A 24,831-nucleotide genomic window follows, 5' to 3' on the forward strand; every position below is an offset into this window, starting at 1 on the left:
CCGATTGTCTAACAATGAACATCAAAAATGTTTTTAAGACTGGTCTAATAAGCTGGCCTACAAATTAGCGTTTCAAATCAAATGGGAAAGTTCTGTGCCAATTTATAAGAACGAAAAGTGTTGGAAATACACAGCAGATCAGCCAGCATTTGTAAAGAGAAAAGATAAGTTAATGTACCTTGTATCAGAACTGGAAACTAAAACAGAAGGAAACAATGAAAAAATGTTGGAAAAATAGAGAGAGAATAAGGACAAGAGAGAAAAAAAAGAATTTCTCCAATCACCAAGAGGGAGTTGATGGGTTTCAGTATACACCTGAAACATTAACTTGTTTTTTCTCTTAATAGATGCTGACTCACCTACTGTATTTGCAGCATTTTCTGTTTTTATTTCAGATTTCCAGCATTTGCATTTATTTTTCTTTTTATAATATCAAAATGTTTAAATTTGAAATTACTGTAATTCTGGTCTTCGTGCATACTAAATATTCTTCTTACAACTCTAATTCAGTCATTCATGGTTTTATATAAGATTTCAAAAACTGTCACTTCTCAAGTACATAGCTCAAGTGGGTAAAGAGAAATTTATTGTTAGTAATTTAGTTTTATTATATACATTATTGTGTTAGTGATTTAGATTTAGTATGTACTTTTCCTGTATATAATAGAGAAACAGAACAGAGCCTTAGCTTTTTTTCAAATGGCACGATTTCCAAAAGTCCAGGATGTCTCATTGAAAGCAGCCATATAGCCCTACGTGCTCCTACGCACAGGAGTACTTTATACGTTAATTGAAAGCACTTTTATTCCATCAGTCAAAGGCAAATACTGTGGATGCTGGAAAATCTGAAATAAAAGCAGAAAATGTTGGAAATACTCAGCAAGTCAGGCAGCTTCTGTGGAGAAAGATATGGAGTTAATGTTTCCAGTCGGTTCTGACGAAAGGTCATCGACCTGAAATGTTGACTCTTTTTTTCTCCATAGATACTTTCTGACTTGCTGAGTATTTCCAGCATTTTCTGTTTTTATTTCTTATTCCATCAGCGTTCAGCTTCTGCAGCAGGTAGTGTGTCCCATGTACTTGAAGATGACAGTGCCATATAAGTTCATGGTAGATGGGTGCGTTGATGACTGTAGGCCAAAACATGACGGATATTGTTTACCATAAGCCTCACATAACCGCATTCCTGGGGGGGAATCTCTGGTTGACCCATCTGACATTGCCGATCCTTCCACCTCTCGTGACTTGCCTCCATGCTGGCATAGCATTGTAGTTCAAAGCCATTCACTCCTCTTCAGCACGCCATTGCTCTCTGTCAGTGGCCAGGGTTCCCCAAAAGTCAATGAACACGTTGCAATCCATCCTAACAACATGCCCAGCCCAACGGATTATCATAGCCTCAATGCTGATGCTGTCAGCACGTTCCAGTACTTTGTTGTCAGTGGTGTTGCCCTGCTACCTTATATGAAATCGGATGTGAAGGTGTCTTTGGTGAAACATTTCCAGCTGTTGAATGTGCCTTCAATCGAATGTCCATGTTTTGCATCCATATGAGAAATCGGTAAGGACAACTGCCTTATAGACCCTCGGGTTAGTGGCAATCTTTACAATGTGCTGATTCCAAACACACTTGGACAGTCTACCATAGGCCACACTTGCTCTCCATATGCGAGCCATCACTCCCTTATCGATCCTTGCATCATCAGATAGTACACTTCCAAGATAGGTGAACTCCATGACTTCATTCAATTCAGTTTCATCAATAGTGATCGATAGTCTAAAATGTGGCTTCCCAGGAGTTGGTTGATACATTACTTCAGAGTAATAGTAAGCCCATAACTACGAGCAGAAGCTATCATCATCAGCTGAAGGTCCTCTTGGAACGTGCCACAAGAGCGTAGTCATGAGCATATGGAAGAGGCTGGGTATTCTGTGGCGAGTGACTCACCTCCTGACTCCCCAAAGCCTTTCCACCCTCTACAAGGCACAAGTCAGGAGTGTGATGGAATGCTGTCCACTTGCTTGGATGAGTGCAGCTCCAACAACACTCAAGAAGCTCAACACCATCCAGGACAAAGCAGCCCACTTGATTGGCACCCCATCCACCACCCTAAACATTCATTCCCTTCACCACCTGTGCACCGTGGCTGCAGTGTGTATCATCTACAGGATGCGCTACAGCAACTTGCCAAGGCTTTTTCAAGAGCACCTCCAAACCCGCGACCTCTACCACCTAGGCACATGGGAACAACATCACCTGCCCGTTCCCCTCCAAGTCACACACCATCCCGACTTAGAAATATATCGCCATTCCCTTGTCATCGCTGGGTCAAAATCCTGGAACTCCCTACCTAACAGCAGTGTGGGAGAACCTTCACCACACGGACTGCAGCGGTTCAAGAAGGCGGCTCACCACCATCACCTTCTCGAGGGCAATTAGGGATGGGCAACAAATGCTGGCCTTGCCAGCGATGCCCACATTCCATGAACGAATTTTAAAAAAAGAATGTGCCACAAGAGCGCAGTCATGAGCATTCAGAAGTTCTTGTATAATTTATTAGGAGACTTTAGTCATGCTCGCAGTCTTGAGCATATGTACTAGATACTGCAAGTGAATGCCAGATTCCCCAGCAGCAGTCACGATATATTCATTTTACAACAGTCCAAAAAGCCACCATTAATTGCGGATACCCAGCAAGTCAAGGGAGATAAAAGATATCCGTTGCTACCTTGGCTCTTGACCTCTGCAGCATTCCCCACTCACCAGTTGGGCACTATGAGGTGCATGCCTCCACCAGCTCCATTATCAGGCATACCGTAGGCATGCAGAAGCAATGCATCCGATGCTTTGACAGGTCTGGGGGAAACCTTTGGTATAACACAAGCAAACCGGATTATCGTGGTTGGCTGCATTCTTTATAATGTTGCGATTCAAAAAAAAATCCACGTAGAGCAGCTGGAGCAAGAGCCTCTAAGGAGCAGCTAGAGGATGTCACTAATGAGTGTGTGGAACCAGAGGAGGCCCTAGCACAAGCACCTTTGGCAGCTTTAAGAGCCATATGCAGATCATTATATAGGAAAGTCTTTCCTATTCTCCCCACAGACACTTCCCATTACCCGTCTTTCCTGCATTTTCCCTGTCCCCTGCAATACAACACTTCTAATATCACCTACTATTTTGCCAGGCAGACCACACTTGTACATACCTTTCCTCAGTTACACAAATGAATCTCTGTTCGTGCTGCAAGTTCTGTGCCTAATTATTTTATCTATCGGTAAAGTGTCTGTGAATCTCTCCTCCCTCTGACCCACTATTAGCAGCAGAGCCGTCAGCTGCCTTGATCCTACTCTGTTGAATTTTCTCCTTAAGCCTTTTCTCTCCACTTCTCTCTTCCCCCTATAAGAACTGTGAAACGCTTTGGGATGTTATTTATGTTAATATGGCTATGTAAATTTGAGTTGTTATTCATGTTGCCTTCTCTTCAAAAACAAAAGCATGCATTGATTAGCTGGCGTTGATGGCATGGATGGCCCTTACCCCAAATGTCAGTGTCTTTGGTGGCAGGTTGTTCTGTACGACCTTTTATTTAGGCAGGTGATGGTGGGCAAGGGGGGTGCTCGAATGTGCACAATGCAGTGTAATGAGCACCGATGGAAAGGTGAAGACAAAAGTGAAAGAAGGCAAGGGTAGAACGGACCAGTTCATGATAGTAACAGTTGGTACAGTGCATAAATACAAGATCACATTGCTGCCTTCTACCTTGTCTGACCTGGTACGGTCGTTGAATTTCTTAGGACATTTGAACCAAGTCCATCCCACAGTGCTGCTTGCATTGACGGAATCTGCCACCTTCTGCCAAGTTTGTTGCTCTACTGTCTTGCTCACCCGATGCCCAGCTTGTTGCACCAAGATTTCTGTGGCACCTCGTCAAAGCATGGTGGCTTTCTTCTCTGCAGACAGCTACCAGACATGTCTTCACTGCATAGTTAATTTATTCAGCAACGTTCCAAAATGCCATCTCTTCTTTAAGCTGCTGCAGGTCTTTACTGCAATATCACAAATTCCTTCCTCCATTGGATGAGTGCCCAATCCCAGGTGGCATTTGACCACAGTGTGTTAATAACCTGAATTTATAAATATGGGTGGATTTGGTTCTGTTCAAGTTGGGCGGTTTATAATTACATACTTCCTAAATTAAGCTGGGAATATTGGCCCAGTGTGCCATTGCTGCACTATAATTATTGTTATGAGATGAACTCTATCCAGGTGGAATGCAGATGAATTATGAGGTGCAGTACCTGAGAGAACGGGTGATCTTCAGCTGTAATGGGTGTATTTTGAGTATGAGACCTTGGACTTGAATTAATATCTGTCTTATTGCAAAACAATTTGAATAATTGCTGGGTCACTAGACAACTGATCCTTTTTAAGCCAAATGTAGCATGCAGTGTATGAAGCTGTGTGACAAGCTTGGAATTCATTGTATTCCTTGAATAATGTACTTCTTGTACAATAAAATTACATTACAGGCTCTACGAAGGGTTAAGAACATTTATCCATTTGTAGAAAAAATACAAACAAACTAGGATGGGTCTTTTTTAAGGATATAATTAATAGTAAATTGTAGAGCAGTCTTAAAAGTAAATAAATGGAGCTGTGGAGCAGGGTTAGTGGTGAATAACGGAGCAGGATTAATGGTGAATAATGGAGCTGTGGGGCAATGTTAGTGGTGAATAATGGAGCTGTGGGGCAATGTTAATGGTGAATAATGGAGCTGTGGGGCAATGTTAATGGAGCTGTGGGCAGGATTAATGGTTAATAATGGAGCTGTGGGGCAGGATTAATGATTAATAATGGAGCTGTGGGGCAGGATTAATGATTAATAATGGAGCTGTGGGGCAGGATTAATGATTAATAATGGAGCTGTGGGGCAGGATTAATGGTGAATAATGGAACTGTGGAGCAAGGTTAGTGGTGAATAATGGAGCTGTGGAGCAAGGTTAGTGGTGAATAATGGAGCTGTGAGGCAATGTTAATGGTGAATAATGGAGCTGTGGGGCAATGTTAATGGTGAATAATGGAGCTGTGGGGCAATGTTACTGGTGAATAATGGAGCTGTGAGGCAGGATTAATGGTGAATAATGGAACTGTGGAGCAAGGTTAGTGGTGAATAATGGAGCTGTGGGGCAGGATTAATGGTGAATAACGGAACTTTTTTAAGGATATAATTAATAGTAAATTATAGAAATTGTAGAGCAGTCTTAATAGTGAATAAATGGAGCTGTGGAGCTGGAGCAGGATTAATGGTGAATAGTGGAGCTGTGGAGCAGGGTTAACTGTGAATGATGAAGCTGTGGAGCAGGATTAATGGTGAATAATGGAGCCGCGGAGCAGTGTTACGGCCAGAAAAGCACAGTAAGCAGTTGAGCTTCAAAAATCTTAAGAACTGATTTTGCTACTTCATTTTTATTTTCCTTGACACAGCTGGTATCAGGTTTGATCAATGGCCAACAATCTAAGTACAGACCAATCAGTGCCATTCAGTCTTAAGCAAAGGTAGCTTCTGTGAATTGAGAAATTTTTCATAAGGAAGTCTTGGGAGATTGTTGCTTTCTTAACACAGAAGTTCAAAGCAAGTCAATTTGTTTCTCGGGTGTCATTTTACAATAACATTGCTAGTATGAATCAGATCGGTTGTATGTTTTTGCTTTGGTGCACAGTTTAATCTGGCACTTCTGTCTAGGCTATACCTAGGTATTTCTCGCATGCTGGGCACCAACGACCACTCCTGTATTTGAGCCCTTGCTCCTTATGATCTGGATTGTGGTTTTACCTGCACAACATCTGATAATGTGGCATTGTCTAAGGGTCAAACAGAAACTCTTGTTACTGTATTTAGCCTACTGGATATAACATGAGCCTTGTTGTGATCTCATAAACTAGGAAAGTGGAAGAATAATCACTAACAGGTCATGATGTTGGTTATAAATTGTGAAATAGGTTTATTAGAAGAAATGGATAAACAATACGACTAGACAATAGAGCAGCTTATGCTATTTTTACAGAACTTTTAACTCAAATTTCCTTGGGTGTAAGAATAACAGAAGACACACTTCACTAGTTCTAATGATAACACTGAACATATATTAGCATTTGTAACTGTAACTCTTGTATATTGGTATTTCTAATGGCCCACAGAGCTCCTCAAGAACATCTCCACCTGAGCCACAATACAATGACACAGGATAGAACTGGCAAACTGAGAGAGATGGCCCCACATATATCTCAGTTTGCCTTTCATCTCCCTCCTGCATCCTTGCCTCAGAGACACTCTGTGAGACCTTACCCCAGCGGTATAACTGATTTATTTCAGTACTTTTTTTTGTCTAATTCCAGGAATCAAGGCAGCGTTGACACAAACAAATGTAGCTGTCACTCACATCGGGTTTAAAGTCATAATGCTGGCTTCCCAGACACTTGTCTCCACATAAACAAAGTAACAAACTATCAACCTTCCAGTGTCAGTGGACTGATAATTATACAGAAGTTATCAGGAAGTGCTTCTGATGGATTCTAATGGATTTGTAATTAAAGTTTTAACACATCAAGGTCATCTAGAATTCTTGCATCGACCTATATGTCAACTAGAATGCCATTTTCAATCACGTGCAGGATGTGGATTATACCCATTTCAACAATGAGTCTGCAATAATACCGATTTAAAGTGGCCAGCCACCTTTCAGAACAGATATTGAAAAGTATATTTATTTTCTTATGATTTGAAATGTGATGAAATTTCTTATCCATCACAACGCTTCTTTCATTTTTAAGCTTGTGGAGCAACATTGATTGAACATTGCTTGATGAAGGTCGGATTCTCTGGTAGTGCAAAAGTAGGCCACGATTTTGATTTGTCTAAAGGTAAGTTTATGGGAGCTGTGAAATTTCTCCATCACAGTTTATGAACCTTGATTTTTATTACAGTGCTAATTAAAATAATGCATTTTATGAAAATAGTTTAAACTTTTTTTAATTAAATAACATAACCTGAGGATAAGATACCTTTAGTTATTGTCAAAATAATTGTAATCTCTGGTATGAATAATGAAAGAGAATAATTTTGTAAATTGGACATATTTTGACCTATTTTTCTGCTTTAATTTTCAGAGCTTTAAATTCTGTTAATGTTTGTCTTTGCTGATATTAATTTGCAGTTTTCATTTCTAGATGGAGAGAAGCTTCTGGCTGCGCTACAGAAGGCTGAGGAATTTATGGAGATGACAAATAACTTTAAAGGACAGGTAGACTTATGTAACTTTATCTCCTTTGTGATACTAAGTCTTCCTCCTTTCTGCAAGTTACTTTTCTCTGTTCCCTAATTGGATCTCCCTATTCCAGATACCACCCCGGCTTAGCCTTAGCTTGTGCTTCACTGTGTATATCTATCACTGTGTATATGAATGATTTGAATATAGCCCTAGAGGAAGTTACGTCAAAATTTGTAGATGATGCCAAAATTAGAGGTATAGTTAATTCTTTAGAATATCAAAAGAAGCTGCAAAAGGATATTGATACGATGGGGGAATGGGCTGAAAAGTGGCAGATGGAATTCAATGTCTATAAGCGTGAAGCAGTGCATTTTGGTTTAAACAAATAACAGCAGTAATTATATTCTGAATGGAAATAGGCTGAGTGCTGTGGAAGAGCAGAGGGATTTGGGGGTACAGACTCACAGGATATTAAAGGCAACATCTCAGGTTGATAAGACTGTAAAAATAGCTAATTTTACGGTATGAAAGGGAAGAGTTAATGATGGGCCTATATTAAACATTAATAAGACCTCAGTTGGAGTACGTAGTATTGTGCTCTGCACTACAGGAAGGGTATTGAGGATTAAGAGATCCTCTCTAGGATGCCACCTGGTAGGAGGAAATACAAATATGAAGAAAGACGTGAAAGATTAGGGCTTTTTTGTTATAACTACATAGATTACGGGGTGTTACATTGAGTCTACAGCACAGAAACAGGCCATTCGGCCCAATTGGTCTATGCTGCCTTTAAACTCCATACGAGCCTCTTCCCTCCCTACTTCATCTACCCCTATCAGCATACCCTTCTATTCCTTTCTCCTTCGTGTGCTTATCTAGCTTCTCCTTAAATGCATCTATGCTATTTGCCTCAACTATTCCTTGTGGTAGCGCCTTCCATATTCTTACCGCTCTTTGGGTAAAGAAGGTTCTCCTGAATTCCCTGTTGGATTTATTAGTGACTATCTTATATTAATGAACTCTAGTTTTGGACTCCCCCACAAGTGGAAACATTTTCTCTACGTCTACCTTATCAAACTCTTTCATTATCTTAAAGACCTCTATCAGGTCATCCCTCAGCCTTCTCTTTTCTAGAGAAAAGAGCCCCAGCCTGTTTAGTCTTTCCTGATAAGTATATCCTCTCAGTTCTGGTATCATCCATGTGAATCTTTTTTGCACCTTCTCCAATGCCTCTATATCCTTTTTATAATATGGAGACCAGAACCGTGCACAGTACCCCACAGGTGTGGTCTAACCAAGATTCTATACAGGGTGATATGAAAGAAGTGTTTAAAATTATGTAAGAATGCGACAAAGTAATAGAAGCATACTGTTTCCGGTAGTTACGGGGTCTAGAATGAGCGACCATAGATACCAGATTCAATGTAAGACATTAGACAAGGATATGGAATTTATTTTCGGGTTAGCCTTTGAGGCAGAAACTATGGCAACATGGGGATATAGGAACAGGGCAGGTAAGTTTGACTAGGACTGTTTTCATGCATGGAGGGTAAATGCCGATACAGACTGGTTGAGCCAAATGGCCTGTTTCTAAATTGTAACTTCTATGTATTTTCCTGAGTGGCACAACTAAGATCAAAAATTCAGTGAGGAATAACTGAGGAGTCAGAAAGCCATCTCCCACCACTTTATGTTGATGGTTCAATATACTGTGCTACTTTATTTTAATGCAAACTCTAATACAGAGTCTAATTCAGACTCAGGGTAACTGCATGAACCATTAGAATGATTTTAAAATCTAACGAGCTGTTTTTTTAAGCTTGCTTTCTTTTGTTATGTTTTGAGAGTCAGGGTTTAGTTCTTGCTCCCTTTAGATAGACTGAAAGTTCATTGATGAGAGTTGTGTTTTTAAAAATCATGTACCTGTTTAAATTTCAAACTGCTTATAAACATGAAATACACAAAAATGGTATTAATTATTTTTGATATTTGTGTGGTTAGGGTTATATAATACAGAAACGAGAAAAAAAGCCAAGTTTGGATCCAAGCAAGCCATCTGAAGAGCTACTAACGTAGGTCTAATACTTCTCACATTGTAGTCTGGTTGTAGAGTAATTAGAGTATCTTTTTTCGTTTTAAAATTTCTTTTCTCTTTTACAGCTATGAGGAATTTCATCCATTTCTTTTTGCTCAACATGCAAACTATTCTTACATAGAATTCGACTCATTTGATAAGGTGATAATACACTTCTTGATTTTATATATTTCTTTTTTACCTCTGTCTTTTGTAAAATGTTCAGTCTGTTGGCCAGGGGCAGCCGAACTGCATTGGCGAAGGGTGGGCCCGAGAATAAATCTCTCCGTTGAGTCAGCGGGAGACTTGAGCCGAACCGAATTGACAAAGTACAAAGAGAACAGGAGTTTGGGTTAATTCCTAGCTATTAACATAAGATGACGAATCAAGGGGAATCTCCAAGCCCTGGGGACTTGGACTCTTTTGACTGGAAGGGACTCCTCCAAAAATACGTAATAGGGAAGTGGCCGCAATACGGGGAGTATGTGGGTCACATTGGAGACAAGGGAAAACCCGCTGGGGAGGCCCTTTGGAGAATTGCGCAAACAAAGATGTCAGATAAGAAATTTAAAAAGGTACAGAAGACCAGACGTATAAGCTATATGTATATGATCTAATGACGTGAATAAAGCGAATTGAGAGTTAGGAGAGAATTGTCTCTTCTCCTCTTTGTACTAAGCCAATAACTGTAACCGGTGACCTCCGGTCAACAAGTCTTATTCAGGCATAGCGTGGGTTGCCTGGTAATGGGAGGTCAATAAATGAGACTTGTTTCTTAAATCTATCATAGTTGTACAGATGATTTTTAAGAATCGTTGATCCCTTGCTGTAGCACTCACATATAGAGGGCAATTTTACAAGCCCATGTTGCCACTGGAATTCACGGGCAGTGCATGTGTGAATCTCCGATTTTGAGCTGCTAGTAAACAAGTCTTTCAGTAAGCAGCGCGGTATTGTAAAAGTACCTCCATTGCGTTATCTTGGCAGTAATTTATAAATATTCTTTTATGACTCCCATTATTATTTCTGTTTACTATTACTTTCAGGATTTTGCATTTCTACTTTGGTGTTAGTGTACTGTTTTGATGTGGAATGGGTTTTCAGTAACTATGAATACATTTTATAGCAAAAATGGAGGCAAAAGCATCAGTGACTGAACAGCATTTCTGTCTTTAAAGTGGGATTATTCACCTGGGATTTTTGTATTCAGTTGCAACATACACAAAAGAGGCTCATCAAATTTTTATGAATTACCTTTTTTGTAGGGAAGATCCAGCTCATATTCTTGCACTATGTATGTAAAAGCCAAAAATGAGAACATTGGTTTCTTGTTGCTAATAATGTGTTTAAGGTTATTTCTCAATTCAAAACAAATTGGCTCTCTAATGATAGGCTTTTATAAAGAAACAGAAAAGAAAGAACTTGGATTCAAGTATGCTGTGTGGGAATATAAATCAGATTTTCCCTTCTATATGTATTCTTTCATGGAGATTGATTATGTATGTTGCAGTTGAAAGCAGCAATACCTTTGGTTTAAAGAGGAAATACTATAAAACAATCACTGACATTTTGTCCCCATTTGTGATTTAAAAACTATTGTAATGGGTTGTCAAGAATTGGAGGTACAGCATTAATACTTGTGTCTGATGGTATGTAATAGATTCAGTTTATACTGCAAATATTGCTATTCAGTGGAAGACTCTTGCCATCTAAACATTGAGGATGAAGTGCAGATGAATATGTTTTATACTTTATGTTGATGTTCGAGTTTAAAATATAAGTCAAAATCTTTTGTGTATGTATTACATAGGAATGAAATCCTTTGCAAAAGTATGTGATAAAACTTGTAGTGGAAAAATACTATTATATAAGAAATATTATACCAACAATAGATCAGCCATACAGACCAGGAATTTCCCACATTTGTTCACAGTCTGTACTGAGTTAGTTGATGTAAGCCAAGGTGCAGATAGGGACACTACAGGTGGTCTCAGTGCCCGTAGGTTATGGAGAGGAAAATTGGCCAGAGTTTCTGCTCCTAATCACTATCTAGCAACTTCTATTGGAAGTGCCCCTGTAGTGGCGGGTGAAGACAGCATTGGGCTTGGGTGTGATCCATTCTATGCTGAATAGTCTGCCAACACTCAATATCGAAGTTCAAGGACCACTTTGGGAGGGGAATTGGAGGGCACCTGACACCCATGCAGTAGAACCCCAGCAGTATAAGTGCTGCTGTCTGTTTCTTTTTGATATTTATTTTTTTATACTGACTTTGTACAAATATATTTTTTGTTCAGGCAGTTGATGAGTTTTACTCAAAGTCAGAAAGCCAGAAAATAGACATAAAGGCTTTACAGCAGGTAAGGTTTAATTGTCTTTAAAAAAAACATGAAAAATTGCACAGAATATTTTAATTATTGAATGTATATTATTGAAGTTCTCTCTTCATCTCCCCCTCCACGGTCAAATACACAGTTACCAGAGCTAAAGGGATGTCTGTCTCTGTGTCATTCTAAATAAAAAATTGTTCATCAGATTTCACCAGGTTTGTTAAGTGACTTCATCAGCCTCAGGTCCTTTTCAAAATGGCTATGCTGAAACTAAACAGTATCTGATAATTTGTCAGTAAACTTCTTTTTCTTCTTCTTTGGCAGTCCCTCAGGGTAGAGGATGACTTGCTTCCACTCCGGGAGGGTGGGTTCTGCGTTGGCTGAATAGTATAATCCTGGAGCCGCAGACTCTGCCACAGGTGGGGCAGGTAGTGTTTAATAAGGCGGGTGGGTGAGACACTCTGGATTCTGCGTGCTCTTTCCGCTGCTTATGCTTGGCCTCCACGAGCTCCACACGGTGACGCTCGAGGTGAATGGCGCCTTCGCGGATGCTTCTTCTTCAGTTTGGGCGTTCTAGGGCAAGCGATTCCCACGCGTCGGTGAGGATGTTGCATTTTTTAGGGAGGCTTTGAAAGTGTCCTTTATAGTGTTTCCTTTGCCCTCCTAGTGATCGCCTGCCATTGTGGAGCTCTGAGTAGAGCACTTGTTTAGGGAATCTAGTGTCAGGCATGCGGACAATGTGGTCTGCCCATCGCAGCTGGCTGAGCATGACCAGTGCCTCGATACTGGGGATATTAGCCTGGGAGAGAACGCTCACGTTCGTACACCTATCCTGCCAATGGATTTGCAGGATGTTGCAGAGGTAACGTTGGTGATATCTCTCCAGGCATTTGAGGTGTCTGCTGTACATTGTCCATGTTTCTGATGCGTACAGGAGGGTGCTTTGTAGACCACAAGCTTGGTGCTGGATTTGAGGTCTTGGTCTTCAATCACTCTGTTCCTCAGGCGTCCGAAGGCTACACTGGCGCGTTGGAGTCGATGTTGAATTTCATAGTCGATGTCTGCTCGCGCCGAGAGGAGACTCCCGAGGTATGGGAAATGATCCACGCTGTCCAGAGGTTCAGGGGGGAAGTGTTGTATAGCAGGAGCGGGCTGGTAGAGGACCTTTGTTTTCCAGACATTTAGCCTGAGCCGCATTCTCTCATACGCCTCGGTGAATGCGTCGACGATAGTTTGTAGCTCGGCCTCCGAGTATGCGCGCATGCAGGCGTCTTGTACATACTGCAGCTCGATGACAGAAGTTGGGATGGTCTTGGTTCTGGCCTGGAGGCTTCGAAGGTTGAACGGTTTCCCGCTTGTCCTATAGATTAGCTCCACAACGGGCAGGCAGCTTCATGGTGATGGGGTGGAGTGTTGCAGCGAGGAAGATGGACAAGAGCGTTGGTGTGATGATGCAGCCCTGCTTGACCCCAGTTTGCACTTGTATTGGGTCTGTGGTGGATCCGTTGGTGAGGATCACGGCTTGCATGTCATCGTGGAGCAGGCGGAGAATAGTGACGAATTTCTGCAGGCAGCCGAATTTGAGGAGGATGCTCCACAATTCCTCACGGTTGATAGAGTCGAAGGCCTTTGCGAGATCAAAGAAGGCCATGTACAGAGGTTGATGCTGCTCCCTGCACTTTTCCTGGAATTGTCGCGCGCTAAAGATCATGTCCATTGTGCCTCTTGATGGGTGGAAGCCGCATTGAGACTCAAGGAGGAGCTCTTTGGCCACTGGAAGGAGGCGATTGAGGAGGATTCTCGCGATGACCTTTCCCGTGGCGGACAGTAGGGAAATCCCTCTAATTTCCGCAGTCGGACCCATCTCCTTTCTTGAAGATGGTCACAATTGTGCCATCTCTGAGATCTCCCGGCATACTCTCTTCCTTCCATACAAGGGTAATAAGGTCGTGTATTCGTGTCAAGAGTGCCTCTCCGCCGTATTTTAGTACTTCAGTGGGGATTCCATCTGCGCCGGGGGCCTTGTTGTTTTTCAGCTGTTGAATGGCTTTTTCGGCCTCATAGCGGGCTGGGGTTGTGCTGAGATGGTGGCGGGTAGCGTGTTGCGGGATGGTGTCGAGGGCACTTGCGTCGAGGACTGTGTCTTGGTTGAAGAGGTCCACGACGTGCTCTCTCCAGGTGGCATTGACTACCTCTCTGTCTTTGATGAGCGCCTCTCCATTTTTGGCTCTCAGTTGGGTAGGTCCCTGGGTACTCGGATGGCATTAATTGCGCTGAGGAAGCCACACACATCGTGGTTATCGGCGAGTTGCTGAGTCTCCTGCGCTCTTTCCACCCACCATCTGTTCTTTAGGTCACGGGTTCTTTGTTGCACCTCGGCCTTTAGTTGCCTATAGGCTTGTTTCCTCTCACACTAGTTTTGGTGGAGCTGCCAATTCAGGAACGGCTTGCGTTTGTGGTCTAGGAGATCCTGGATCTCCTGATCATTCTCGTCGAACCAGTCTTGGTGTTTCCTGGTCGAGAGACCAAGCGCTTCCTCGCAGATGCTGACTATGGTGGCTGTTCGCATGAGCAGTAAATAACAGCAGCTGTGATTGGTTGTAAATATCCAAAATCAGAAATTGTCAAACACTTCTGTGTGTCAGTACACACATTGTTCCGGAATACATAAATGCATTGCCTGATTACCTTAAAAGCATTTATTAGATTTTTGCCCACTGTTTGAAACTTCCTTCATCTTAGAAAGTAGGTGAAATGGAAACTACAACACTAATTTATTACATCACTGACTGTTTTATTACATTTTCAATAAATTTGTTAGATTGTGGTCTATTGAAATTAAGGATTTAAGAAAAGTCTGGATTGATCCATGTATCTATAATAAAAGAAATGAATAACTCTGACATTTAACAGACTTTTTACCAAACTTTAAAAATTCATCTGATTGGACTGCTTTGGAAAGCGGATGTTAGAATCCACACATTTTCATATTAACAGACTGATAATAAAGCATAGAAAGTCCCAGTCCCACCTACAGTTGATAAAATATATGTGAAGCTGTTCTTATTTGCCTTTTACATTTCTAAACTGTATTTTGTGTTTGTACAGTGACATAATCTCATCCCAAAATGGAAGATAAAATTATTATTTTGATTATATCAAAAATGTCTTGAGGTTTCAGTAATATTTTCATTTTTGTTACTGTTATGCTTAAAAAGTAATGTCTTGTGATTTTTTTTAATGTTATGGAGCAACTTATATACATGTGGGGCTAAATGTTAATACTGTTGCACAGCTGCTTAATAGCATTTTCACTGTGGAGTACTGCGGTGACACTTGTGTGCTTGAGGGAACAAATTGGCAAACTCGTTTCTGTCTTGTGCCACTAATGACATCAAAGGTAGTGTAGCCTCAGCACTACTCAGACATTCATATTAAATTTTACAAAAGTAGGGTTTTTATTTTTCAACTTTTCACCACCTCTGGTAAAAGGCGGGAGGTTTAGAGGGGATTTGAGAAAGAACTTTTTCACCCAGAGGGTGGTTGGAGTCTGGAACTCACTGCCTGAAAGGGTTGTGGAGGCAGGAACCCTCACAACATTCAAGAAGCATTTGGATGAGCACTTGAAATGCCATAGCATACAAGGCTACGGACCAAATGCTGGAATATGGGATTAGAGTAGACAGGGCTGATGGCCGGCGCGGACACGATGGGCCGAAGGGCCTCTATCCGTGCTGTATGACTCTATGACTCTATGACTGGAGCAAATGATCTTCTGCAAGCACATTAGCACCTTCCCTGTTCATGATTAGCCCATCTTTGCAAAGTAGCTCTCATCTATCCCAGAACTGTGCCAGTGCCCAGCAAAGTAAAATCTTTATTCCTGACACCATTCCTTTAGCCATGCATTGAGTTGTCTAAACTTCCCTTCCTTCCCTTTTCTAGCATATAGGTGGGGATGTAATCCTGAAATGACCACCCGTGAAGTCGTGCTCCTAAACTTGTTTCCTGATCTGTTAAATTCATCTTGCAGGGCTTCAGGTCTTTCTTTACCTGCATCATTTGAAAAAGCTTTAACCAAGCTTCTTCGTATTAAGCACCTTTCAATAAGTATGCTAGGTGCTATTTATGCCTATATGCCTCTTTGTGACTTTCAATAGAAAACTGCCCCCCCCCCCCATCATAACTGTAATCAGAATGTTCTAATGTTTTATTAAATCTTTAATAAAACTTCCAATGATTTAATTCATTTGTGCCTTGCCCGACTTAAAATTTTCTGGCACATAAAGCATTGTGTAGTACAGAGACTGTTACTTCTCTTGTTTACATCAAAAGTTTCTTTGGCTGAAAAACCAGAATCTTTGTTGTGTTAATACAACACAAGATTTAGCCTCACATTTTAACAGCTTCACTAAATAGAAAATAAAGAACATGACTCAACCGCTAATTCTGAGGTTCTGCAAACATTAGGACTCTGATTCTGTGGAGGTTCTCTTGGTCTCCTGCCGTAACTCTGGTGAGAGACCAGGGTATCAACATCAAGGGCTGAAATTGGTTGTTTACTTGGAAGTTCTGCTGGGCTCCTGCCAAAGTAGAACCCCGCCCCCCCCCCCCCCCCCAGAATTTCAGGATCATGGTTTATTCCATCTCATCCAACAATCCCTGCTCAGGTGAGGAGATTCTAAGAGCCTGACTAATATTGAGTTGTAACCAGATTAATATACAGTTTACAAGCACTTTTGAAACTTTCCATGGGTAAAGATGCACCATTGATCACTGTGGACAAAATGTTTGGTTTACATAATGCCATATATTTCATGTTTCAAGGAAAAACAAGCGTTGAAGAAACTGGATAATGTTCGTAAAGATCATGAGAAAAGATTGGAAGCTCTACAAGCAAATCAGGTAAAAATAATTATAAACCTGTAACAATATACAGTATGATAGTAAATTGGTAACTTGCTGCTGTGAGTATCAGTCTATCATCCATGCAGTTAAAGTAGCCTTCGGGGACACTGTGTACATGTATAATTATTATTTTGTATGCAGAACTTTTTTTTTTTAGATTGAAGAGCTGAGTAACTTTTCATCTCAAAGATTGAGACAAACTGTGTGGCTGCATCAGCTGTAGCTTTTGCCTTACCCCATCTGCAACCCCTCTTCTCCCCATCTTCCTCCCTCTAGCCCTCACCGGCTTTCTCTCTTCTATGAGAATGGTCTCCTCTGCACCTACCGCCTAACCACTCAATCACCTCTCCTTGCCCCAGGACTCACTGACATTATCAATGACTTTGCACAGGCACCATTCCCCCTCCATCAAAACTGCTGTTGTCACTCCCTCCTTAAAAACCCCACGGTTGATCCCTCCTCCCAATTACCATATCTAGCTTTTTCCTCCTCAAAATTTTTGATTGTGATGTTACCACCTAGCACAGTGTTCACCTCTCCCATAATTCCATGTCTGTACTCCTTCAGTCTGACTTCTGCCCTGCCACAGCACTGAGGCTACATAGGTCAAAGTCACCAGCGATAACCTCTGTGACTGCGACCATACTGTATTATCCAACCTTCTTCAAAAACTCTCTGTGGCATTCAGTACAGTTGACCACTCCATCCTCTTCCACCATCTCATTGGTGGTTCATTTCCATGAGACTGCTCCACTTGCTTTCACTCCTACCTGTCCTAATGTAGTCAGTACATCTCCAGCAATGGTATCACCTCCCTGCTCCACACAATCACCTTTTAAAGTATCCCAAGGTTCCGTACTTGGCCTTCTCCTCTTCCTTGTTTGAATGTTGCCCCTTGGTTACATTATTCATTGGTTTGCAGTCAGTTTCCACATGTATGCTGGCAACTCCCAATTATGCCTTCTCCCCTCCCCTTCCCCTGCCCCTTGACTCTATGACCACCAATGGACTGGCAGATTGCTTGACCGACATAACGTCATAATGAGCCAGAACTGTCTCTGAATAAACACTGAGAATACTAAACCATCTTATTTGACTGCTGCCAAAAACTCTAAACCCTTGCCCCTGATTCCACTGCCCTCCTCAGCTGCTTGCTCTGCCTGTACCAAATTGTCCTTGATCTTAGTGTCCTGTTCTATCTCAACTTAGTTTCAAATTAGATGTTTTCTACATCAGAAAGACCTCTTACTTACACCTCAGCAACTTTGCTCCTACCTCACCACCACTGAGGTCTCACTTTCATCAGCTCCAGGTCTGACTTCTCCGGTGGCCTCCTTTCTGACTTGCCAAGCTCCATCCTACACAAACTCCAATTTGCTCAAATTGCTATGCCCATATTGTGGCTTATTGAACTCCCTTTTATTGATTTCAAAATTGTTGTCCTCATTTAAAAATTCCTCCATGGCCTCACCTCACTTTTATGGTATTCTCCAGCCTCATGTCCCAACCCATGCCCTTTCGCATTCCAACTCTGGCCTCCCTTGTACTTCTGTCCCCATCTTTGAAAACCAGCTTTCTGACCTTGTTTTTGGTCATCTCTTCTAACTCTTCCATTACTGAACGGCATCTGCTTTCTCCTATGTGAAGCAACTTGCATGGAATATTATGTTGAACCATTATGTAAATGCAAGTTGCTTTTGAAGTTACTTTGTTGCTTTCTTCATTTGAGTCTTCTTTCATTATGCACTTTTTGTCACCAGAGGGTAGGCCATTTGCTGATGTGAATCTGGTTGTTCAGATTCCCAAGATGAATGACTGTCTTTGCACTGTGATCGTTTATGCCATGCAGGTACATCAAAGTTAACATGCAGGTACAGCAAGCAATTAGGAAGGCAAATGGTATGTTGGCCTTTATTGCAACGGGGTTGGAGTACAAGAGTAAGGAAGTCTTGCTGCAATTGTACGGAGCTTTGGTGAGACCACACCTGGCATACTATGTATAGTTTTGGTCTCCTTACCTAAGGAAGGATGTACTTATCTTAGAAGGGGTGCAATGAAGGTTCACTAGAGTTTAGAAGAATGAGAGATGATCTCATTGAAATATATAAGATTCTGAGAGGGCTTGACAGGGTAGATGCTGAGAGGCTGTTTCCCCTGGCTGGAGAGTCTAGAAGTAGGGGCATAGTCTCAGAATAAGGGGTTGGCCATTTAGGACTGAGATGAGGAGGAATTTCTTCACTGAGGGTTGTTTATCTTTGGAATTCTCTGCCCCAGAGGGCTGTGGATGCTCAGTCGTTGAGTATATTCAAGACTGAGATCGATAGATTTTTGGACTCTAGGGGAATCAAGGGATGTGGGAATCGGGCGGAAAGTGGAGTTGAGGTCGAAGATCAGCCATGATCTTATTGAATGGGGAGCAGGCTCAAGGGGCCGCTTGGCCTACTCCTGCTCCTATTTCTTATGTTCTTATATTCTTATCAACAAAATACTAACATTTATATGTAAGTAGAGACAAAGGGGTAAATTTTAACTTCCAGGAGGGGAGCGGGAGGGAAGATTTCGGGGTGCAAAATCCGGAAGGTAAGTGGGCGACCTTAATGAGGCCCATCAATAATACTTATAGATTTTGCGCCCGGCAGCCAGCCTGATTGATCGGCTGATCACCTGTCAGCAGTGAAAGGTACTGCATATCAGAGAGGGGGCGGGAGGGAGAGATCATTGGGCTTGGAAAAAAATCGAAGGAGGTGGGGGGACGTGGACGACATCGAGTTGGGGGTGGTGGTCAGCAAGCATTGTGGATCGGGATGGGTTGGGAGAGTGGTCGGCTGTGTGGGAGTCCTGTCGATCAGGTGATCTTGTTGGATCTGGATGAAGCATCCCTGCTCCTCTGGGCTCACAAGCATTGCAATAAAAGCACTCACCTCATGGATCTAGCCCTTCCCGCCTGCTTTCACCTGATGTGATTCGGAGGCTATGGGAAATCCAAACAGGTAAGGTTAAAGTTGTTTAAATTGTACTATACACAAAATGTTAAGTACCTCAAGTATCTGAATGAGATAAATTGCCTTTTTAAGTATCGGCCCGCAGCTTTAAGTGGGGGCGGAACTTCTTGGTGTCTGCTGTGCACAGGCAGTTAAATCCAGAATTAGGTGCCTTGGAGCCGGGATATGGTCCCGCTCCAAAAACTTAGCATTTTCACTGCCCACCCACTCCCAACCCACCCGTTCTTAGGGTTAAAATTTACCCCAAAGTGTTTGAGCTTCTGACCCCATATCCTCTCCATCATAAAGACCATTGACTTCCACCTCCATAACATCATAACCCTCTGCCCCTCCCTCTGCCCATCTACTGCTGAAACCCTCATCCATGTTTTTGTCACTTTCAGACTTGGCTATTCCAATGCTTTACTGACCGCCCCCCATCTTCCATAAACTGAGGCTACTTGTATCTTATCCCACACCAATTCCCGTTCACCGTCACCCCTGTCCTCAGTGACCTACTTTGGCTCCTAGTCCTCCAACACCTCAAATTTAAAATTCTTATCCTGTTGTTTAAATGGCTTCATGGCCTCAAACCTCGCCTCCCTGCCCTCAAACTTTCTGCCTAGGCTCCATGCTCTGTAGTTCTTTCCTTATCCCCTTTAACCCGGTCTCCTTTTAAGACATTCCTTGAAACCCACTTCTTCAACCAAGCTTTTGGTCATCCACCTAATATGTCCTTCGTTGACTTGGTGTTCATTTTTTTTGATTATATCTCTGAAGTGCCTTGGGACATTTTACTGCTTTATAAATGAATGTTGTGGTAAAAATACATACATTTTTATGTCTGCATTTCTCTCTTTCAATAGGAATATGATAAGGTGAAGGGGGAGCTAATCGAAATCAATCTGACCATTGTTGATAAAGCCATTGAAGTGATACGCAGTGCCTTAGCTAACCAGATTGACTGGACAGAAATTGGAAGCATTGTAAAGGAAGCACAAGGTCAAGAAGACCCTGTAGCTTGTTCCATTAAAGAGCTGAAGCTGAACACCAATCATATCACAATGTTGCTGAAGTAAGCTTTTTATTTTTGTCAATGTAAGCTCTTAATCCAAAAAATATTATTGAAGATGTACCATATATTGAGGAAGGATTTCAACACAGAAAAACTAGCACTAAAATTAATCAGTTTGCAATTGTGAAAAATAGTATGATAGCTCCCTTTTGTCTCATTCTAATTTATGGTAAATTGGAAGATAAAGGTATAAAAAGTACTCGCTGATGTGAATCTGGTTGCTTGAGTTCTCTTGCACTCTGTTGTTTGTGCCATCAACAAAATGATAACGTTTATATTTAAGTGCAGACAAAGGTCATGATTTTAGCTCGGAGCCAGGAACCCAGTGCGTCCGTAGATATTCGCGTGGGGAGTCCAGAAGTTAAGTGAGTGCGTCGCAATCTGCGATCGCAACTCAACTGAAGGTGAGTATTTGTGCTTCTGGGTTTCCCACGCACCAGACAGCCAGATTGACAGGCTGACTGCCTATTGGAAGGGAAAGGAGTCGCGAATTGGAGAGGAAGGAGGGAGGGAGGGAGAGAGAGATAGTGGGTCGTGGAAGAAATCGGAGGGGTGGGGGGACGTGGATGAAATCGGGTGAGTCTTGGAGTAGTTGGGGGGAGGGGTCCAACATTGGGGTAGGGGGGGTTGGCGAGGTCGGCCGATCACGGGGATCCGATCCCGCCAGGTGAGCTTGTTAGGCCTAGATTGAGCACACCTGCTCCTCCTGACCCATAAACAGTGCAGTAAAGGCACTCACCTCGTGGATCCGGCCCTTCTTGCCTGCTTTCACCTGACGTGAATCAGAAGCGATGGGAAACCTGAACAGATAAAGTTAAATTCATTTGACATTTTTAATACACAAAAAATTAAGTGCCTCACCTATCGCAATGAGGTACATTACCCCTTTAAATATCGGCCCACTGGCTTTAAGCGGGGATGGGACTTCCGGGTTTCTGTTGCGCGCGTATCCAAATGCGCCTGGGTTGAACCCGGAAGTGGGCACGTTGGAGCCGGGATGCGGTCCCACTGCAAAAATCAAATATTTTTACTGCCCATCTGCCCCCAACCCACTCATTCTTGGGGGTTAAAATTACCCCCATTGTGTTTGAGCTTCTTGCAAAATTATTTTTTAAGAGACATTTGCAGTAAATGTATAAATGCATGACTATAGCACTGAAAAGTTCAAGATTTACAAATTTTCCTTTAAGTTATTTTTTGATCCTTAAGTAATTAAATCACAATGGAGTAGAATGCCCGACTGCAAATGTAACTTGGGCTATTGTTAGTCAAAAATAACAAGTGACCTTCAAACTCTTCCATATACACAAAACAACTGATAATAACATATCGTTACACGTCTCCTAATCTTTGGGGTCAACGATGCATGTAAATCCCTCTGATGATTTATGGTGCCATCACAACCCTTTGGTTTAGTTGCAATTTTATGGTTCCACTATAAATAACTTGTTGAATAGACTAATAGACTTCGAAATTGTGTATTTTGGTGCAACGGTTGTGTAAGATAGCTGTGTAGATGGTAGAACATATCTGTATATATGAGATATACTCTTGGAGCTTCTGATATTCAGTCTAAACGCATTAAAAGGAATCGAATTAATCTTTGTCCTGAACTGGATTTCTACTATTCACGTATGAGTTTTTAGATTCTTAAAATTTAACTGGCCTTTGGATCATTTTACATTACCCAGTCCAAAGTACACAAACCTAACCAATCACATAAAGATACAGTACACTACTGAGTAAAGTGACTAACTTCTAATTACCGGAGCTTTAAAGATAACGTCAGACACAGAGATACATCAGTTAATACTTTACAAACATGCTATTAACTGGGATATCACAACATCATAAGGTTAAGCATTGGGGAGTACATAAGCTACTTAAGTGCTTATTGTGAAAAGGCCATCAGGTCTATTTCAAAAGCAAAATACTGCGGATGCTGGAAATCTGAAATAAAAACAGAAAATGCTGGAAATATTCAGCAAGTCAGGCAGCATCTGTGGAGAAAGAAACAGAGTTAACGTTTCAGGTCGATGACCTTTCTTCAGAACTGGTCTATTTCCTTGGCTATCTTATATACCTGTATATGGTCACCTCTCGGATGCCTCCTTTCCAGGCTGAAAAGCCCATGTTTCTCCAGTGTTTCCTCATAACTCAGACCCATGACACTACTAGGGATCAGCCTTATGGCTCTTGTCTGCACTGCCTCCACTGCTTGAATATCTCCATTGTGTCTTGGCGACCAAAACTGGATGCAGTATTTGATGTGTGGTCTGACCACAGCACTGCACACTTTAATCCTGAATTCCTCTGTCTTCTATTGTTTTGCCTATATATAGTTCAGCGTTCTGTTGACTTTATTGATTGGATGTGTCTAGCACCAATTCTGCTAATACTCTTTTCAGCTATTGCAGCACCATTCATGAAGTATGTGTTGCTTATTTTCCCTTCCTATGTGCAGTACTTCGCACTTGTCTGCCGTAAATTTTTTCTGCCATTTTTCTGCCCACTTCTTTTCCAATGCCCTGTTATTTTTGTAGTAGGATAATGTTTATTTTGTTCATATTTGATAATGGATACATACTGAAAATGTTATTCTCATCTTTATTGACAGCTTTCATGTTCTGAAATTATGGCAATGAAAAATGAAAAGTGTTATTGTTTTAGATTTTGAAAAAAAAATTCTATCAATAGCATTGATGACATGTGCAGTGCTGTTTACTAATCCACTCGTTATTCCTGCCAAGGCAGTTTGTCAGATAATCATGACCTTTTTAAATAGCCAGTTGCTTACAGATGGATGCCATAGGGGGAATTTTAACTCCCGTGCATCAGGAGGCCTAGTCCGTTTTAACAGACAGGCCTCATTTAAATGGAGCTGACGAGCTGCCTTCCCCAAACCGGCGTCCAAGACAGGTTTTCTGGTTTGGACAGGCGCAATATCGAATAGCTCAGAAGCTGCCTAGCAGCAGCAAGGCAAGTCATCGGGAAGTTCTTGGGAACGCGGAAGGGGCGAGCCAGCAGCAGCAGTGGCCCAAATTATTTTTGTGGGATCCAGAGGGTATCTACTTCTGGTACAACAGCTTCTACTGAATGGAGCGTCCACAATGGATTCTGTGCCCAGTAAGCCGAAAAATGGCTTTGAAGTCCTATCTACGTGATATGATCCCAATATAGGATAATTCATAAGGCTCCTGCCTGAGCTAGGTAGGTGCCTCAGCCGCCCAGCTTTAAGATAGCTGTGGCAGAAAAGAAAACCTATAAATGGATTGCTTTGATTTTAGCTCCCATACCACCCTGTTTCTGCTGAGTCAAGGACATTCTACATTTGTGCAACAGCTGATTAGGACTGTACCTGTCAAACCTGGTCACCTCCCATCTTGTATTTATTCAATTTTTAAAAGAAGATTTTAATGTTAGGAAGTCAATTTAAAATGAGTTTATTGGAGAGATGAGCTTTCATGGACTGAATAGCCTTTTCTCACCCTTGACTGCTCTTACGTTCTTATAAATAAAATGTTTTCAAATTTGTTCTATTAAAAAGAAAATGAAATGTCAGAGACTCTAGCTTGGATTTTTCTTCCTACCTTATTGTTATTTCTGTCTTCCCCACCCTCTCATTTTTCAAGGACAGGAAAGTGGATGGTCTAGGATGTTGATTTATTCTGTGGTCTGTCAGTAACCATTGTATAACGTATAGTTTTAATTCTGTACTCTTTAGAAACCCATATGCAACTGATGATGAAGATCAACAAAGTGTTGATCATCCAGATCAACAAAGTGTTGATCTGGATGAAGATGCTCAAAATGAAGAAACAAAAGGCAAGAAGAAAAAGAACAAGAATAAACAGCAGAAAAAAGTGTTACAGAAAAACAAACCGATATTAGTGGATGTGGATCTTAGCCTATCTGCATATGCTAATGCAAAAAAGTAGGTGTTCATCTAGAAAACCTACAATACCTGTGATTGACTTTGATACTTTCTCTTAAATTGAATATATTAATACAATTGTTTTAACTTTAAGATTAAAATTTGAGGTTGTATTCTATTCAGATTTAAAATATATTGCTAAATTTAAATCTGAGATAGATAGCTTTTTGGCAACCAAAGGTATTAAGGGATATGGGCCAAAGGCAGGTATATGGAGTTAGATCGCAGATCAGCCATGATCTTATCAAATGGCGGAGCAG

General features: G+C 41.6%; 1 protein-coding gene across 2 annotated transcripts in view; it reads left to right on the forward strand.

Annotated features, from left to right (window-relative positions):
• Window positions 1-24,831, forward strand: part of LOC137326579 (ribosome quality control complex subunit NEMF-like) — a 66,750-nt gene that overhangs the window by 10,253 nt on the left and 31,666 nt on the right. For both annotated transcript variants that reach the window (XM_067991825.1, XM_067991826.1), the window contains exons 7-14: window positions 6,833-6,922; window positions 7,229-7,302; window positions 9,271-9,341; window positions 9,430-9,505; window positions 11,641-11,703; window positions 16,501-16,578; window positions 20,429-20,637; window positions 24,362-24,571. In XM_067991825.1, coding sequence (XP_067847926.1) covers window positions 6,833-6,922; window positions 7,229-7,302; window positions 9,271-9,341; window positions 9,430-9,505; window positions 11,641-11,703; window positions 16,501-16,578; window positions 20,429-20,637; window positions 24,362-24,571 — 871 coding nt within the window. The remainder of the gene's footprint in view (window positions 1-6,832; window positions 6,923-7,228; window positions 7,303-9,270; window positions 9,342-9,429; window positions 9,506-11,640; window positions 11,704-16,500; window positions 16,579-20,428; window positions 20,638-24,361; window positions 24,572-24,831) is intronic.

The sequence above is a fragment of the Heptranchias perlo genome, chromosome 10 (genome assembly GCF_035084215.1).
Source record: "Heptranchias perlo isolate sHepPer1 chromosome 10, sHepPer1.hap1, whole genome shotgun sequence".
Lineage (NCBI taxonomy): Eukaryota > Metazoa > Chordata > Chondrichthyes > Hexanchiformes > Hexanchidae > Heptranchias > Heptranchias perlo.